Source organism: Chelonia mydas, chromosome 5 (assembly GCF_015237465.2).
Source record: "Chelonia mydas isolate rCheMyd1 chromosome 5, rCheMyd1.pri.v2, whole genome shotgun sequence".
NCBI lineage: Eukaryota > Metazoa > Chordata > Testudines > Cheloniidae > Chelonia > Chelonia mydas.
The window spans coordinates 12,589,183-12,609,064 of record NC_051245.2 but is presented as its reverse complement, the minus strand read 5'-3'; the positions used below and the strand labels follow the sequence as shown (position 1 = coordinate 12,609,064).

The 19,882-nt window shown below is 39.2% G+C and overlaps 1 protein-coding gene across 1 annotated transcript in view; it reads right to left on the bottom strand.

The window, feature by feature from the left end:
• Window positions 1-353: 353 nt before the first annotated feature.
• C5H18orf25 (chromosome 5 C18orf25 homolog) overlaps window positions 354-19,882 on the bottom strand; it is a 74,568-nt gene continuing 55,039 nt past the window's right edge. Inside the window, exons 5-6 of the mRNA XM_043546879.1 lie at window positions 14,495-14,621; window positions 354-3,383 (exon numbers count right to left, since the gene is read on the bottom strand). Coding sequence (XP_043402814.1) covers window positions 3,194-3,383; window positions 14,495-14,621 — 317 coding nt within the window. The 3' untranslated portion in view covers window positions 354-3,193. The remainder of the gene's footprint in view (window positions 3,384-14,494; window positions 14,622-19,882) is intronic.

Genomic DNA, 19,882 nt, shown 5'->3' with positions numbered 1-19,882 from the left:
TTTGTAGAAACCTGTCTTGCTGGTACCCATGGTGTACCTAGGTCCTATAAATAAATATAGGAATCCACTATTCATTGTTACCAGTTGTCACCTCCCATCAGTACCATCAGTACTATAATCCAAAATTGTTGTGCTGGACCAAGTCTTTGACATGCTGGATAAAGGAAAGCTTTTGTGGTGAGGAAATAAAACATTTAACATTCTAGGCATCTAACTGAATGTCAGAGAAGGGAATAGTACTGAATTCTAAAAGTATATAACCCACTCTCAGAGCTTAAAGGCTTTATTTTGGAGGCACTCCAAATATCACAGTATTAAATGGAAGTGGAAAAAAAAACTCCCACACAAGGTAATATTGTTTAAATAATACACTCTATTTTATTTTGTCTTAAAATAGTTTAACCTTTATGCTACAGACTTGTTTCAAAAAACAGAAGGTCTCATCTTGCACCAAAAATATATATATATTTATTTTTTTATATATATATATATATATATATAACACTCTTATTATTATTTTTTTCCTCCAAAGACCATTAAATACTAGATGGAAAATGAGAACTAAATAATGAGTGTCAAGAAGAACCAAATTTTTAATTAGAGTTGCACATTTTAAACATTAAATTCTAAGCAATGATTTGTCTCCACTGCAGAAGATTCCAAGTTCAAACGCTAGCAATAGAGGAACTGCTGAACCATAAAGGGCTTAAGACAGTGCCCACTGAAGTCAATGGAAAGCCTCCGATTGCCTTCAGTGGGCTTTGGGATCAGGCCCCAAGTGCATTGGTTCTTCGCCATACAATGGCTAACATTTCACTTTCCTGTTGAGAAGAGCAAAATTGTCCAGGCACCTTTTGCTCTCTTAAAAAAAAATCCCCCCAAACAAAAAAAGAAATACTTCCTAGCTATCCAGTGATTGTGGTTTTTAGATCACTACCCTTTAAAATTTGTTAAAAGAATAAAAGAAATATGTAGTGTTTTAAATAAAAGAAAAGAAAACCAGCATCAGACTAAAATACATGATTTGTTTAAAACAAACACAGTGCACAATTGAAGGAAGTTTGGTTAGGATGCAGTCATTTTTATATATACATGGAAGTCACATCATATACAAACTGAGAAACAGAAAGTCTGTTTGCAATTTTTTAAATGGAAGGACTACAAATGGGTCCCTGCAGCTTTCTTAGAAACTGATCTTTTAAAGACAACTTCATGAAACAGTAAAAAGCAGCCACACTAAATCATCTTTCCCAGTTAACCTACAGCATGGTGCTAATCTGCTAAAATGATGGATGAGTTATGTAATTAACCAACTGGGAAAAAAGATCAATAGTCACTATTAATATAGTGAACCAATATTACAGGACAGTTCTCTATTGCAATGAGTATGGATTCCATTCACTACACTCCCTCCCACCCCCAAACAAAGAGACCAATTACCAGAAGCACCAAATACATCTTACAGGTTATGGTCATGCAACACGCTGATCACCATTTAATGTTTTAGAAACTTTTAAAACAGAACATAAATCCTTTACCTAGTTGCTCTTTAAAGTGCAGTCACAACCTTTCCACTTTTTGAAGCAAAGCAAACTGTTTACTATTAACAATACTAGAATCAATTTTTTTTTTTTTAACAAATCTGTGCTACCAAAGGCAAAATTCTTGTCCATACAGCAAATTTTTGGAAGCCACCCTGTGCTCTTGCAAACTGACACCAAATCAACCAGATCAGGACTCACGGTGTCCTTTCTACTTGCTGCATAACCCTAGCTGGTAAAAATTCTGTGTTGGAACTGTAGAAAAATCCCATTAAAAGCATTTTGAATACAAAAGGACACATTTCAATTGCACAATAGATATTTAAAGTGAACATCCTCTTGTTTTGAAGTTTAGTCTTTGGTTTTTACCTTGAACAGGAGCCAGTGTGAGTGATTAAGGGCTACTTCAATACTTACTATAGGGACTAATGCTTACTAGAGTGTCTAGTCCAATTGATTTCACTGTAGTAAACACCCAGCTTTGGTAGGTAAGTGTTTGCAGGATCAGACCTTAAGAGAGGTTCAAACACTAGGATAGAAAACATGACCTAAGAATAGGTAAATGGGCAGAACTACTTAAAACCAAAGGATAAGTGTAGGCCCTGATCCTGCAAAGTACTTAAGCACATTGACAGTTTTAAGCATTTGAGTAGCCCCATTGATTTCAATGGAGCTACGCTGGTGCTTAAAATTACACATCTGCTTAAGTGCTGTGCTGGAATGGGGCCTGATAGAGTAAGTTTTTTGGAGAAGATGATTGAAGGAAAGAGGTAAAGTACAAAAGGAACCTTTCAGAAGGAAGAAGATTGAGAGGCATGGTTAAAAAAAAATCAGGATCCTAAAATGCAAGGGATTCAGATTCTTTTAAAATGGGCAGGAATGCTGGGTCTTTTTGTGACTATTTTCTTATGCTTTTGTGCTGATCAGCTGCTCTTAAGTCATTGTTATTTGGGGGGGAAAAAAGTGTAACATGCTGTGGCAAATGACCAACAAAACACCATAGCCAAGAAAGACAGAAGACAGCACTGAACAGAATGTAAACTATAAATTACAACAGAAAATGACAATCCTTGAATTAAAAAGTTGTCCAGTGCATGTTATGGGCCTTTCTATAAAATGACAGTCCTGCTGGTGAAGAAACCAAATCAAATTGGGTAAATACTGTTGGTCCAATTTTCAGAAGGGCTGAGCACTTGCAGTTCCACTGAAATCAATGGAAGGGGGCTCAGCACCTCTCAAAATCAGGCCATCACTGTCTCTGATGCTCACACAGCAAAAACACTAGCTTCTAGCAACAAAATCAATTTACTGGTAAATTAAAATCATTTTGATATCAGTGGTGGGAGAGGATGGGAGCGTGTATCTGTCTGCACAATTATTTCTTTAGATTAACACACACAATGCATAACCATAGGTGTCATTTAAATTCAGTGCTATCAAGTTTTCATACTTGGAAAAATCCTCCTTTGAGAAGGTAAAATATTTGAAGCGATATTAAAATGACACTGCATTCTGATGGAAAAGGAAATTCTCCAGGAGTTTTAAGTCCATAACGCTAAGAACAGGGCTTCTGAAGCTGAAGCTACAACAATGAACTTCCGTGCCATAAAGAGGGGAAGGGATGGTGGGGGCAAAAACACAGTGACATTGCATTACAGTAGATATTTGCGTCTGGTATCCTCGTCCAAAGTGAGATCAACTACTTCTGGGGGTGAAGCCCAATTCTGCTGGGGGGCCACCGCTGTCCATGACTGTGTTTGCCGAGTGCTAATGTACTGTGAGCCTGAGCCATGTTTCCAGGAAGACACACTCTGAATCACACCTCCCCTTGGATGGGCACACCTGCAACAAAGCGAAGAGCAAAAGCATTAACACTACTGTCAACTCTCCGTATAAAATCCTTCGTTGCAATATTTCAAGGTGTTAATTTGCATCCAATTAACAGGTCTCTCTTCAAAATTTGCTTGTGCCTTTTCCATTTGTGGAGTCCATGAAGGTCTGCCAACATGACTTACTACATTTGTATATATATATTTTTTGTGTATATATATACACACACACATATATACACACACACACACACACGAGACCAGATTCCCATTAACAGAGATGATACATGCCTTGCAACGATTATAGTAGACATACCTATGTTTTGTACAATTATTTTTTTAAAAAATAAGCCATTATCCTTTATTGCCTTTGTAGCCCAGTGGGGTATTATATTTACTTGTATTATCTTCACTGCTTTGTATTATATTCTGATTTATTATACTCAACAGTATATATATATATATATATTCAACAATATATATTTATTATATTCAACAGTAATGCAAGGAACTTACAGGCTTGTATCCTGTAAGACACTGGCTGCAGCAGTTAGCATGAGGATTGAGGCCTATGAACTTTGGCATAGATAAATTTAGGTAACACATAAGTTTTGGAGAACTGGAAGTAGAGCCTAGCGGGGAATTTTGTCTATAATGACATCAGCCAACAATAGAAACAAACACACACCAACTTCTGGAAGGTTCTGGACGGAACATCCAACTGTAAGAGTGCCATGGCAATGAATTGACCTACATGATGAGTTCAAATCATAAATTTACTAACCTATACAACCTAACATTGGTAAGGGGAGGAAATACAAATAAGGAAGAGGGAGAAAACCGCTACTGAATATACATTAAACACGTAACATCAGAGTAACATTATAAAATTTGCATCCCAGTGTGTGGTCACTTGTAGAGGGAGAGAGAGAGATGTAGCCCTTAGGAGGCACCAGAATGATGGCCCCTGGTGAAGATGAGGAAGGTGACAGTGATGAGGAAGATAATGGCTAACATTTCAGGTTGTTCTGCAAGGGATGGTGAGAGTATGGATATTCAGATATACTTTATGTATTATCTTTATTTACCTTACTGAGTTAGCGTGTGTGTGACTTTGCTAAATGTATTAACAGATTATTTATTTGTAAATATAAAAGAGTTCCTATAGTGTGAGCGTTGGCACCTGTGCACATCGGGATTCCCAATTATATAATAATTTTAATAATACAGGGCTTGATCTTGGGACAAGAACCTGTCTAACCTTAAGGTGATAACTGGGTATTCTTATTCATAATCTATAGATCAGGCTACAGATTGGTGCCTGAACAGTGACCCTGAGGGCATACCGCGGTAATCTCCCTACCCGGGATAGGTAAACTCACCTCTGGTAAAATCTAAATTAAAATCCAGGTAAACTCTCAGTCAGAATTTGGTTCCTGTCAGAAACACTCACTGTAACTCACCAGGGACTTGCTCTTTCCCCCTCTGCTATTGTTCCTCTTTTCTAGTTCTTTGCCTCTAGTCTACTATTTCTGCTTTTCTTAGCAAGAGGGGGAGGGTATGCCCTCCTGGAGGACAGTAGTAACACAGACCCACATCAAACAGAGGAGCACTTGATTTCTTGACCATCAAATTCACTTGGCATGCCAGACGCAGGGTGGGACCCTCGTGGGTAACCACCTGTCTCCCACCATTAGATGCCCAAGGAAATTATAACCATGTAAGGGATGCAAGTGAGTGATGTGGGACTTCAGCCTGATTGCACTCCTCATTGGGTATTATCGACTAGTCACTGGTGTTTAGAATCACGCAAGGAGGGGATTCCTTTATACACATGTTAAGGGGGCTTTGTAAACTGGTTGTAATTTTGAGGTACCTATAAGAGTTACTATGGCAGTCGCATTTGGCCCAATGACCCACACTTTGAGGTGGTGCCAAGAGGCCGCAGCGGCTCAGAACTTGTACGGTCCAGGATACTTTATTTCAGTCCCCTCAGCTCTCCCGGGCTGAGCCCAGATCCATCTATCAGCAGCCTCCCCTTTGCTGCTCTGTAGGTCCCGACAGGGTAATTATTCTCGATCGGATAAGAGCACATTAGCCATCGAGAGAAGAGAGGGGGAGCAGAACCCCATCCCCTCTGCTTTTCTTGAGACTTGTTCAAGTAATTGCTGAAACTGGTTAAGGGGTTAATTATTTAAGGAGGGACACTTCTACATATGTACAGTGTTAAGTGCTTATTGCGCAGATTTAGAATGCAGCTAGCTAGTAAGATTTAATTGAGCTCATTTGAAGTAGGAGTTGGAGGTAAGTGGAGTCTGCTTAGAATTCCGGTTGTGGTCGACCAAAACATAGCATACAAACATATTAAAGATTATGGAGGAGGTTTCATACGAATGCAACATAGACTAATTTTTAATCGCCCTAACTTGTGGGTTTGTTCATATGATCATATGTCTAATGTAACGTAACAACTAATGCTCATCAGTGGGTAATGACTCAAATGGAGAAATGAGAAGCAACAAGACTGTCTAAGCACAGCTATTAGTATAAATCCAACTTCCACCAAAGCAGGGTGTTAAAATCCCAGGAGACTAAATTAAACGGTAATATAAAGGAATGGTTGAATAAGAAGTATCAAAGGAACAAGGGAAAAACCCTTACTTACCAGAAAGTACCGAAAGCTTCATTTTAGAGACCTTGTAACTATGCATTTAGCCCGTACCCTGTAATCCACCAAGACAACAGGCTCTGTGCCTTTAGCTTGTAATTTCTAAGTAATCCTCAGCAGCAAAATCACTTAGGCTTTGACCAGCGACTAACATGTTACTGAAAGGGGAAGTACTTTTGCACTCTGTGCTTGGGAGGAAAAGGGGAAGTAGGCAAAGAAAATTGCTTCTAACTTGAATTTGGCAGCATATTATTAAAGAATAGGGACCCATAAAACATCTTATATATATTTTAAAAACATATATCCCATAAATTAAGAGAGAAGGTTCAGCATCCTTTAGACAGACTAGACATAACCTTGTCTAAATGTGCATGTACAAGATAAAGCAAACTCTGTTTACTACTCCTCTAACCTGTAAGTGGAGGGGAAGCAGTGCATAAGAACATAAAAACGGCCATACTGGGTCAGACCAAGGGTCCATCTAACCCAGTATCCTGTCTTCCAACGGTGGCTAATGCCAGGTGCACCAGAGGGAATGAACAGAACAGGTAATCATCAAATGATCCATCCCCATCACCCATTCTCAGCTTCTGGCAAACAGAGGCTAGGGACACCATCCCTGCCCATCCTGGCTAATAGCCATTGATGGACCTATCCTCCATGAGAAAAAGTAGAAAAAGGAGCGAGGTAACGGCCTTAGGGAATAGTCAAGCATTAAGTATTTATATTTTTTTGTTACTTGCATGTTTGTATTAGATATATTCCTTATTTAACTAATTGGTTGTGCATTATTATTCCAAAAATAGGTGGTATGTTAGTTGCAATTCCAGACTTACCCAACATGGTAAAGGAAGTCAGCAACATATAATCTTTCTGCTTCACACAGGAATTATTCTTTTAAGGAACTATTGACGCCTCTCACAAGCGACAGGTAGAAAACTTTGCTACCACAATATAAATCATGCTTATTATTATAGGTCCTAGTTCATGAAAATAAAACGTTGAATCTAATTGCAATTTTCCCTTTATATTTCCTAAATAAAGAATGTGTTATTTTTTTTTGCCCAATTCTGTTTTAATCTAGGATTTAAAGATTAAAGAAAAGCAAGCTCCTGACTAAATCATTAAACTTATTTTATAGATAAACCAAGGCTGTAAACCCAGGACATTTAATAATTTCAACCCTTAGGTTTCCTGGACTTGCTCTGAGCAGCAATATTTAATCCATTGGTGGTATAGTTTGTGGTATGTTGGGATTACTTGTTTGGATTTATTTTTATGTTTTGTGTCACGTGCCTAGTTTAGGATTTTTCATACTTTTGTTTTTATTGCAACAATCTTTTTGTGCGCAAAGATGTAAATAATAAAATTATTACTAGTAAAACATTCTTCTTTGTGGTACCACACTATTTCAGTATTATAATTAAAATCTAATTACAATGGGTGTGTCCCTATATTACAGCTGGGGTGGTTCAATCTTTGCAGAAATCAAAGATAGTTAAAATTAAATTATTAATTGAGACAAACCTAACTAATCAATGTGTATATAACACACACACAAAATTTTGATTTAGAGTTTGTCAAGCAATGTGGCCAGTTTGGCAGAACCCAGATTAAAATTCAGAAGTTCACCGAGCAAACCACCATCATATTAATGTAGGATTCATAGCTATATTACAGCTACAATGCAGCACTCTTGCTGTCCTGACAGTTTGTTCAGGGAAGCACCTGGCCAATTACATGCAGACTCTCAAGCTCCAGTACTTGTACCATGTGAAGGAAGCAAAGAAAACAGACTTTGTTGTAAACCTCCAAATGATGACCTCTAAGGCTGAAGTAACTGTGGTCTGGAATCAATGGCAGCAGCCTACTCTTTGGTGCACTGCTATCTTCGAAGCCATATGATTTTGTCCCCAAATGGCAGTATACCGAACTCAAGGACGACTAATTATCATGGACAGTATTGAATTTATTGCCTGAACTGATGGTATCAATGTATATATGTACTAGAAAACAGGATGTATCTAAAATGGGCCTACTGTAAAGGGCATACCAGGTAAAAGGGCAAACCTTAACTATAAACTAATAAATGTAGCCATGTCATCTTTAGTAACCTGGAAAAAGGTCTGCCCTCTAATCAATAACGCCAGGGTGGTAGGTGGCTACACTTATGCCAGGAGTAGTAATGGATACAATTGTCATATCAATTTCTGCATACAGTACACACATACAGCACAATTTAGAATTGGGAAAGGCCCCACATTTAATCAAGGATTAGCAGTTGCTAAATTATATTGTTGAAACTGTTTTTAAATATGGAACAGGAAGAGCCACTTGCTTTAATTCTTATTTAAAAGTGCCACTGAGAACAACTCAGATATGGGGTCTGTGACACTGCACCCTAATTAAGACTCGTATTTAACTAAGATTACATCACCTCCTTGCCTGTGTTCAATCCAGATGAGGATGTGTTCGGTCACTTTGCAGCTATCCACTCAGTAGGTCATCTTGAAGATAACGTCAACATTAAATGCATCAATGTACCTGCTCTGGTAGCATATCACCCAACATGGGAAATTCCAGTGATGGCCTGTTGCTCTGGGTAGGGGGTATCCATACATTGGCGGATACAAGATGTTTAAGGCGGACACACAGCTGCGTGGCCAGAAGGAGGGTACCAACAGAATTTGTCGTCATCATTGTTGGTAGCCTATCAGGTTAACCAAGTGAGTAGCGCGTATAAGAAGGGTGACATATAGTGGAGATAGCCAGTATGGTAATGACTGAATATCAAGATATTTTTATGGTCCATTGGAGTGCAAAGTCACACATTTATATTTTTGTTGCACCCCACAGGCACTTATACACATATACTAACTGGGCAGGCACTTCTCTTTTATCAATCATCTATTAGGTTATGTAAGGCACAGGTTTTAAGCATACGGTAAGGCCCTAAATGTATGTGATAAGCTTCATTAACTATTACCCTAACAAGGGAAGGGTGTCTGTAGCCCAGTGGGCTATCCTTACCTCTATTATATTCACTGCTTTGTATTACATTCTGCTTTATTGTATTCAGCAGTAATGCAAGGAACCTACAGGCTTGTATCCTGTAAGATATTGGCTTCAGCAGTTAGCAGGAGGATTGAAGCCTACGAACTTTAGCATAGATAAACTGAGGTAACTCATACATTTTGGGGAACTGGACGTACAGTATAGGGGGCAATTTTGTCCATAATGACATGAGCCAACCACAGGAACATGAACACACACCAGCTTCTGGAAGGTTCTGAACAGAATAGCATGGCAACGAACTGACATATATGATGAGTTAAAATCATGAATATAGTAACCTATAGAAGGACATGTTAACACTGGTAAGGGGAGGAAATACAAATAAGGAAGAAGGAAGAAACCCCTGTTGAATACGCATTAGACATGGTAACGTCAGCGTAACATATTATAAAAGTGGCATCCCAGCATGTGGTCAGTTGGAGAGAGATGTAGCCCTTGGGAGGGGCCAGAATGATGGCCACTGGTGAAGATGAGGAAGGTGATGGTGATGAGGAAGATAATGGCTAACATTTCAGGCTGTTCTGCAAGGGATGGTGAGAGTATGGATGTTCAGATGTACTTTCTATATTATCTTTATTTACCTTACTGAGTTAGAGTGTGTGTGATTTTGCTAAATGTATTAATAGACTTATCTGTAAATATAAAAGAGTTCCTATAGCGTGAGTGTTGCACCTGTGCACATCGGGATTCCCAATTATAAAATAATTGTAATAATATGGGGCTTGACCTTGAGACAAGAACTTATCTAACCTTGAGGTGATAACTGGGAATTCTTCTTCATAATCTATAGATCAGGCTACAATATTAACTCAAGACTACCTGCATATGTGTGAATACTGAGATATTGTAACTGTCCAAATATAAGGCACTAATTCAGCAAAACAATTAAGCTTGTAATGATTAAAGACAATGGGATTTCAGCATGGGCTTGAAGTTAAGCACATGCTTGAGTGCTTTGTTAAACTGAGGCATAAATATGTTACCTTACAACATACTTCTAATTGTTATACTGCCTTACTGACAGACAAGATAAGTACCTGGTAATATTTAGGAAGAAACAAAACAAAAAGCAAAAACTATACAGATGTATTTTGCTACAAAATGGAGTGGTAAAAAGGTTTTTTACTGGCACTGATTTAGGATTGTCACATCTCTTGCCACTGATAACCTTCTTAAAATAAGTGCTAGTAAATCTTTCAAACCACTCCATGTGTTCCAAATTTATTTTTTAAAATTCTGTATGATGAAAGCTAGATGAATTTTCCCAGATCTATTCAGGTTACATTCCCCACATTTCTCTGTGATGGGAGACTGAGGATTTTCTAATTCTATTTGATGAAACTCTTCCTTGTCCAAGCTGATTTTTTTTAATGTTTCTTTTACTGCTCTTTAAAAGTACTGCATTCATGTTTCCTATTCTGCCTGCAGCCTGCTATTTAACCTTAGATGTAAAGTTCAAGGTGGCTTTTCCATCAGTTTTCTCAAATCTTTTGGAGTTCTATATATCTACTAAAATTTCTTTCTTTAAAAAAAAAAAAGCCTTTAATAATAATTAACAAGATAAGACAGTGGCCAAAGCAGAAGTATCTCATGATGCTTGAGTCCACAAGAACATGATAGTTACAGTGCATTGTTCCAGTGTAAAATGACAGTCTCTTTGGGCTTGTCTACACTGCATGCTAAATCGGCGCCGCTGCAATTGATGCAGCGGTGTCGATTTAGAGGGTCTGGTGAAGACACAATGAGTCAACGGGAAAGTGCTCTCCTGTCAACTTCAGTACTTACCTTTTGCCTCTCGGGGAGGTGAAGTCAGCAGGAGAGCGTCTCCCGTTGACATAGCGTGGTGTAGACACTGTGTTAGGTCGATGTAAGCTAGATCGCTCGGGCTGTGCGTGATTTTTTCACACTCCAGAGCTACGTACCTTACATTGACTTAAGCGCCAATGTAGACCTGGCCTTTGGGACCTAGGCAAAACTAAAGGTAACTTTTCACCCTGAAGATGAAAAAAAATCTAGCTATTAATTACTACATGGAAATGATGCCTAACAAAAATTCATATCCTTGAACAAATCACACAAGGTAGCCAACTGCAGAAGGTTAAATCAAACATTAGCTCAGGAAACATGCTTGACAACCTGAGCATGAGGTGAATACGTCATCATGGTAAATGCAACAAACCCAAAACAGAAAAGGAGAAACAGAGGAAGATTTATTTTTTAAATACATGCATGGTAGGAAATCCACTCAACAAACAAAAAACAGCCAATAACTACCAAAAGGATTCAGTGCTTTAAGTAAATACCAAACCGTTTCTAATGATGAAAAATGTCATCAAATCACTAGAATCTAAACCACCACAAATGAAAAAAGACAAACTCAAGTTTCACAGCCCACACCAATCCAGCAACACTACAGAGTATGGAGCAGAGAAATATAGTGCGAACTGAATCCAATCATACAAACTAAGCATGCAAAAAAATACTGATCAAAAACCTAAAACCTTTTCAACATGACAACCCTGCCAGAAGCCCATCAATACTTCATAACTGCAAGCCTAGACCTGCAAGAGAAATAAAATTCTAAATAGGAAACAAACAACCAAAAGGTGCAAGTTTCAAAACAGAACTGATGAGAGATGGCCTCCCCAAAGACAGCAAAATAGTTATAAGCACAAAGGAAAATACAGCTGAGGATGACTTAAGAAAAATGTGCTGGAAAAACAACCTTCTCTCTCCTTCCTTTTTGAAGTGCAGGAAATATTTCCACATTAGCAAGCCTATGTCCACTAAAACTAACTTTCACTAGCAATTGTGCATTGAATTTAGAAAGGTTTGCATTTTAAGTATTACTGAGGCAAACAACTTAGAAAGTTTAAAAAAAGAGAGAGAAAGGGATGAAACATGAATGTGATTAGTATTAGCATCTACACAAACTAGTAGTGAAGGACAATAAATTTAATTTACAATGAGGAGAAAGGTCTTCTAAATAGTAGATCGGCAGGATATAGAAACCATGTATTCCAAGTGAGATAGTCTTTAAAAGAATTATCAATATTTCATAAGATAAGGCTCAACCTGCACACAAAATGTCATCCATCTGTCTGTCTGTCCCCCTTCCCCCAAAATCCCACAGGTCTAGGTTGTGCCAGGGTCCTATGGCGTCAGACTGAGTAAGGCCTTCTGTGTAACTACAAAGGATTGAGATCTTGGGTGCTGCATACTTCATACGTCCCTCCTCCCACCAGCCCATAAGTGGTGAAGGAGCAAAGAGGATGAAGAGTAGGTGGAGCCAGGGTTCTATCTCCCCACCCCCAATATCAGCAAGCAGAGCTGTGCATGTTTCAAACGTAGCTTTGTGTGGACAATAACGACTGATTTTTTTTCCAATTTAGTTTCCCAGAATAGAGAAAAAAAGTCTCTACGTGGGCCTCAATCTGTTAATTACTTCATAATACCTCGGTCCAAAGATAGATATGGGAAGGCATTCAATGCAAGAAATATATAAGGCTTAAAGATTATAAATTAAAACATGGTGGGCCTGCCACCTATTAGGATTTTGTTCCCCAATTCTCATCTCAGATTGAGCACATGAAATGTTCTGAAATAAAATTACGACTCATAAAAACATATTGGCTAATTCTTAAGCTACAGTGGGTGTGATGGGTCCCTCTGGGATGCAACCTGGAACTGGGATATCACTGTGCCATCTGTCTCCCTGGCCTGGGCTCTGTGTCACACTGTGACGCTGTGACAAGCTACAATCCTCTCCAGGACTTGCACTTACACAGACAGGGACACACCCAGCTGCAGTTACATGAACACTTCTCCTCGGCCATTCATAGAGAGGCTACAGCCAGTAACCTCCCCCTCCCCAGCCGAACTCCACAGCCTAGGAACCCAGAGCTGTACCATCTTGCCCTGGTCAAAAGCCTGACCAGTAAAGAATACCACCCAGTCTGCCCCTCCCTCAATGTGGAGAAGACAATGCACCAGTCCCCGTTCCTGAGATTCCCCAAGCACTTAAAGCAAAACACACTGTTTTAGGTAAAAATATAAAACAAATTTATTAACTACCAAAAGATAGATTTAAGCGATTATAATAACGTACAGTAGATTACCATAAGAAATAAAACAAAAATGCAGTCTAAATTCTCTAAACTGGATAGGATTTGAATCTCACCCTGTTAGATAGTACAAACAGTCCACCAAGCTTCCATACACAGGCAGGCTTTCTTCTTTCCCGCCTGAGACCTCCCTTCCCCAGTTCAGTCATTGTTTTTTAGCTGTTTCCAGGTGTTGTCTTCTATGGGGAGGGAGGCCTAGTAGTCATGTCACCTCCCCCTTTTATAGCTTCTTCCACGTGGAGGCAACTTTTGTTTCAAGCCAAGCCCCCAAGCACAATTTGTGAAAAAGTACAAGCAATGAGATGAAGTTCAGTATCACATGATCTAGTCACTTGCCCTTGCATGCTTGGATGAGTAATGGCAGCCATTACCTATATTTTGGCTGAAGCATCCACACAAAGCTTATCAGGCGAGGCCAAGCTTTTCCCATGGCCCACTGTCTTCGCTGATGAGCCATTACCTTGGATAGCCCCTTCACTATGTGCTGGCTAGAGTGGATGTAACCAAACTTTGTGGGTGTTACCCAGGAGCAAACACATTTGAAATACAGATCCAAAGTCAACTCCAGATACAAAAATGACACATGCATACAAATAGAATAATCATATTCAGCAAACCATAACTTTTCCATTGACCCCTCACATGACATTTTGTACAAGATGCATCATAATTCTATTATAACCATATCATAATCATATCACTATGGTGAATATGGAGTGCAGAGCGTCACAGTGGGCATCCTTACATTTATCACATTGACCATGCAAGTATTTAAACGGTCAATGTTCTTAAAATGGGGAATTAAATATCCAAGAAACCATTTCAATACTTAAATGAAATAAGTGCACATTTTTAAGGGCACTGTGTACACACACAGTGGGAGACCTTAAACACACCTATTTTTGTGTAACCCTATTAGTGTGTTCAGTTGTACACTGAATAAACACATCACATCAGTATCAAGTATACCTTGCCTATCAATATATTTTATATAGAAATCACATGCTTAATCTGTGTACATCTGAAAACATTAATAGGCTAAAAAAGATAGGCAACTCTGATATCACAATGATAGGCAGAGTATATAAGAACCTGATAAAACAGTATATATTTTGCATATTTGGCACTGGTCATGGCTGAACTGTAACATCAGAAGTCAGTCAGCATTTCTCTTTTTCATTTATTTTGGCTATTTAAGAGTTTGGATAAAATGAAGAATTCAAAATTAAAATATAAAGCAAAAAATATAATAAGTACCTTGCATGTTCTTGAACTCCCACAATCTCCACTTCACTGTCAGAAGAGGCAATATTAATTTCTTCATTGATCTGTGCATTGCCAGAAGAGGTTCTCTCACTTGCTAGGAAACCTGGATCCAGATGACCTGCATAGAAGAAAAAATGCAAACACAACCTGAGCCTAAAGAACTCAGAAAACCAATGCTGAAAGTTACTTCCCATCAAACTAACCACAAATGATCAATGAATTTGAGATAATCTATTAGATCATCTCATGCAACCCGCTCCTACTGCAGGACTGGCTGATACTGTATACTGAAGTGATTTGTCCAATCTTGTTTTGAATGGCTCAAGTGATAGGGCTGTCGCACAAAAGGTCGTACCCAATTACTGTTATGAGAACTTTCCAACTCTAGAAATAATTAGATTCTTCACCTGTAGTACTTCAGAATTGCCTTAAGAGTCAGACTGCTCCTGACCAACCCTGAGAAAAAAATCATATGAAGGCCAAATTATGCCATCCTAGACAAAAGAAAGTTCCTTCCAGTCAGTTACTGAAGTAGCAAGATGGAAATTTACAACAATTGTTTTTATTGTACCTTTTCTTAAGATTAAGCCATTTACTCTAGGAACTATTTTTTGTATAAAGAAAAGGAGTACTTGTGGCACCTTAGAGACTAACCAATTTATTTGAGCATGAGCTTTCGTGAGCTACAGATCACGATGAAGTGAGCTGTAGCTCACGAAAGCTCATGCTCAAATAAATTGGTTAGTCTCTAAGGTGCCACAAGTACTCCTTTTCTTTTTGCGAATACAGACTAACACGGCTGTTACTCTGAAACCTATTTTTTGTATGTAACTTCCAGCACCAGCAATGAATGCATGAAAATCACTAGACAAGGAATTAGCAGTGCCATAGTCATAAACCCAAGCTCTCCCATCACTCAGAAAAGGAAACATTACTGTGAATAAATCAAGAGTCACAGGTTAAGCAGAATAAAAATCTTCTGTGGTGTTTCAGGTTTATTTTTTAAAAGCCGGGGAAGGGGGGCAGGAAATCATGCAATCAGAAATCAACACAAACCATCAGTCCCTTCTTCATGCAACTTAAACTCCAACATGTACATAAAGCAACCAATAATAGTGGTGTAGTTCTTCTCTCTGAAGAGTGCTCTCTATCGGATTCTAGAAAACAAATTTCTCTCTCACATGAAACTAGCCTAGCTCTTCTCTACAAGCTTATTGCCAGTACCTCAGATCAGTGAGGCCCTCTTAGGTGGGACTCTGAAACCCCTACTAGGATTCCATCCCAGAGCCCCATGACATTGTCTTGCTGGACAGGACTTCCCCCAGGAGACTGCTGGAGAGGGATGTGTTATGGCAAAAGGCCCTCTTCCAGGGCATGCCAAATGGTCTGTTCACTGTCACAGACTAACAGGCAGTTTTCAGTATAAATAGTTTTTCTGGTGACTGATGAGTGAAAGGGTTGGAGAACAGGATACATTCTGCCACCTCCTGGCTGTCAGCGAAATCCAGCCAAGGTCAGCAGAGGCTTGTTCCACATGAGGCTGTCTAATGGTTTAGGAAGTGAGTTGGTGATCTCTGTCTCTAACTCCCACTGACTGCATCATAAAAACCATCACCACAACTGGCCCTTATTAGTCTCAGCAGTGAGAATGGACATGAAAACTGAACTACTCTCTTGCCCACAGAGGTGGTCTCTTTCAAACAGAGTCAAAGCAGAGGGATTGGAAGTGTGGACAAACGTTCACTGCAATTACCTCTGTATCAGCTATGTGGATGATGAGAATTTTGGTTGAAAGGGTACCTTGTCCTTAGCACTGAATTAATTGGGAAAGGATTTGAGAGGAAACATGATGCTAAATACAAGAGGCAGTAGTTGTTGTTAATGATAATACATGGTAGTTATAAATTTCAAGTTACAAGATTCAGATATTTAAATTACAGATGCCCCCAAGAACACAAAATACAGTCTGAAAAATACAGAATTGTCAATGGACTCTCCTGAAATGCATCTCCTGCCTACAAACATACTCTATAAGGGAATCTTTTTGAAAAACATTCATGAAAAGATCTGCAGGTGTGTACAGAAAAGTTGTTCTTTAAATAGTATCATTCACTGGACATTCACTTGAGTGCTCACCAAACAATAAGGATGTTTTTAAAAGCTGTTTTACATACTGTGCCAGACACCACATTACCATGACACAGTAGGTAAAGTCCTAGCTTTGAATTGGAAAACACTAAATCTTTAGCATATTGTAGTGAAGATGTGTAGAGAACCACAAAACACACCTAAAATAGATACCGGACCAAAAGAGCACTCAGGTGCTCTGGTGATAAGTTCTCTAGAAAAGTCAACTACTACCAGTGCTCCAAGGAAAGTTAAAACCTATATCTCTTTTTAGTGCATACTGGCGAGACGGGAGAGGTTGGGCAGCCTTGAAGGAGACTGCTTGCTTTTCCAACTGCCTGAGGAAACAGCTAGTACAGCTGCACTACACAGTGGGAGAGTCACTCATCCAGAGGGAAAGCGCTCAGATAAGAAGGGAGGGGTGTGTATACATCTAGCTTGGCTGAACACCTGCTAAACAGAGGAGGAGGAAGGGACATGATAACCTCTAATATTTGAAAAGATCTTGAGAAACGGTTACACATTAGGCCGATACAAAGAAAGGATGATTAGGAAGAGCAGGTTTAGGCTGGACACTAGAAAAACTTTCTAATGGGATTCTATTAATTGTAAAGGTTTCAGAGTGGTATCCATGTTAGTCTGGATCAGCAAAAACAACGAGAAGTCCTTCTGGCACCTTACAGACCAACAAATTTATTCCAGTTCTGCAGTTTCTCGTTGGAGTCTGGACAGTTGCTACACAAAAGAATAAACGGACACAAATCTGACATCAGGAATTATAACATTCAAAAACAGGAGAACACTTCAACCTCCCTGGACACTCAATAACAGACTTAAAAGTGGCAATTCTTCAACAAAAAAACTTCAAAAACAGACTCCAATGAGAAACTGCAGAACTGGAATTAATTTGCAAACTGGACACCATCAAATTAAGCTGAATAAAGACTGGGAGTGGTGGGTCACTACAAAAACTAATTTCCCCCTGCTGATACTCACACCTTCTTGTCAACTGTTTGAAATGGGCCACCTTGTTTACATTGGCCTCATTAGCACTACAAAAGTGATTTCCACCCCTTCTTGTCAACTGTTGAGAATAGCCCACTTCCAACTTAATTGAATTGGCTCATTAGCACTGACCCCCAACTTGGTAAGACAACTCCCATCTTTTCATATGCTGTGCATTTATACCTCCCTACCTTATATTCCACTCCATGCATCTGATGAAGTGGGTTTTAGCTCACGAAAGCTTATGCCCTGTCATAAATATAAAGGGAAGGGTAAACCCCTTTGAAATTCCTCCTGGCCAGGGGAAAACTCCTCGCACCTGTAAAGGGTTAAGAAGCTAAAGGTAACCTCGCTGGCACCTGACCAAAATGACCAATGAGGAGACAAGATACTTTCAAAAGCTGGGAGGAGGGAGAGAAACAAAGGGTCTCAGTCTGTCTATATTCTGTCTTTGCCGGGGATAGACCAGGAATGGAGTCTTAGAACTTTTAGTAAGTAATCTAGCTAGGTACGTGTTAGATTATGATTTCTTTAAATGGCTGAGAAAAGAATTGTGCTGAATAGAATAACTATTTCTGTCTGTGTATCTTTTTTGTAACTTAAGGTTTTGCCTAGAGGGGTTCTCTATGTTTTGAATCTAATTACCCTGTAAGGTATCTACCATCCTGATTTTACAGGGGGGATTTCTTTATTTCTGTTTACTTCTATTTCTATTAAAAGTCTTCTTGTAAGAAAACTGAATGCTTTTTTCATTGTTCTCAGATCCAAGGGTTTGGGTCTGTGGTCACCTATGCAAATTGGTGAGGCTTTTTATCCAACATTTCCCTGGAAAGGAGGGGGTGCAAGTGTTGGGAGGATTGTTCATTGTTCTTAAGATCCAAGGGTCTGGGTCTGTAGTCACCTAGGCAAATTGGTGAGGCTTTTTACCAAACCTTGTCCAGAAAGTGGGGTGCAAAGTTTTGGAAAGTATTTTTGGGGGAAAGACGTGTCCAAACAGCTCTTCCCCAGTAACCAGTATTCGTTTGGTGGTGGTAGCGGCCAATCTAAGGACAAAGGGTGGAATATTTTGTACCTTGGGGAAGTTTTGACCTAAGCTGGTAAAGATAAGCTTAGGAGGTTTTTCATGCAGGTCCCCACATCTGTACCCTAGCGTTCAGAGTGGGGAAGGAACCTTGACATGCCCAAATAAATCTGTTAGTCTCTAACGTGCCACAAGGACTCCTCATTGTTTTTATTAATTGTAAAGAGCTCTATTAGATAGTGGAATGACCCCTTGGGGAAGCACTGAAAGCAACATCACTTGAGATATTGAAAGCTGTTCTAGACAAAGCACAACAGTGGAGAATACACTGTAGAAAACAACCCTGCACTGGGAACAGGATTGACTAAATGACTTAATCAGTCTTCCATCTCCAACTTCTACGATATTATTTGAATGTCCACCTTACCATACCCACTCAGTCTGATCCAACCTTCTTGATCACTGCTTTTGGGAAGAGAGGGCCGCCGCCTTGGCACAGCCTCTGATCAGGGTCAAAAGAGGTATGAAAGTGCTGGGCTCAGACGTGGGGTGGGTCCTGCCACCTCACAAATAAAATATGACGATAAAAGAAAGATGACTTGTCAGTTGAACTTTAAATGAGTAATAGATAAGGCCAACTACTTTGACCATTTAAGTTCAACTAAATAACCCTTGACAATTGTTATCAGGCTGTCAGAACTTCCAAATATTTTGTTATATATATTTCGTATGTAATAAAGTGGCAGAGCACACTGTGAAGCATGAAATGGAAGTGCTAAAGAATAGGGCTATATATTACCATGCCTCAGCAATTCACCCGAGAAAGCATGATTAGCACAGCAAATACAAGAAAATACTACAATGAGAAGCTTGGTACAGGTGAGGGTTGAGGTGCAGAGGCAGACTTGAGTATGCAAACGCTTAAAGACACAAATGTCATACCTAGGCTGTTAAGTTTCTCACTTTCACAAACACACACACAGAGAAGGTATTTTGTTTACCCTCCAAGATCAACACTTGCAGAACAACCCAAAGTATTTGTATCCCCATCAAAGAGTTGTTACCACTCCCTAGAAGACATTTTCCACTTAAACACAAAGAAAGTTTCTCATAAGCCCACAATGTATGATCTGCTGGACTCGGACTCTCTTCAATGGAGGATCTAGGTTTTTTGGCAAGCACGGTGCAAGTATTTAACCAAAGAAATCCAAAGCCTTTAGGGTATG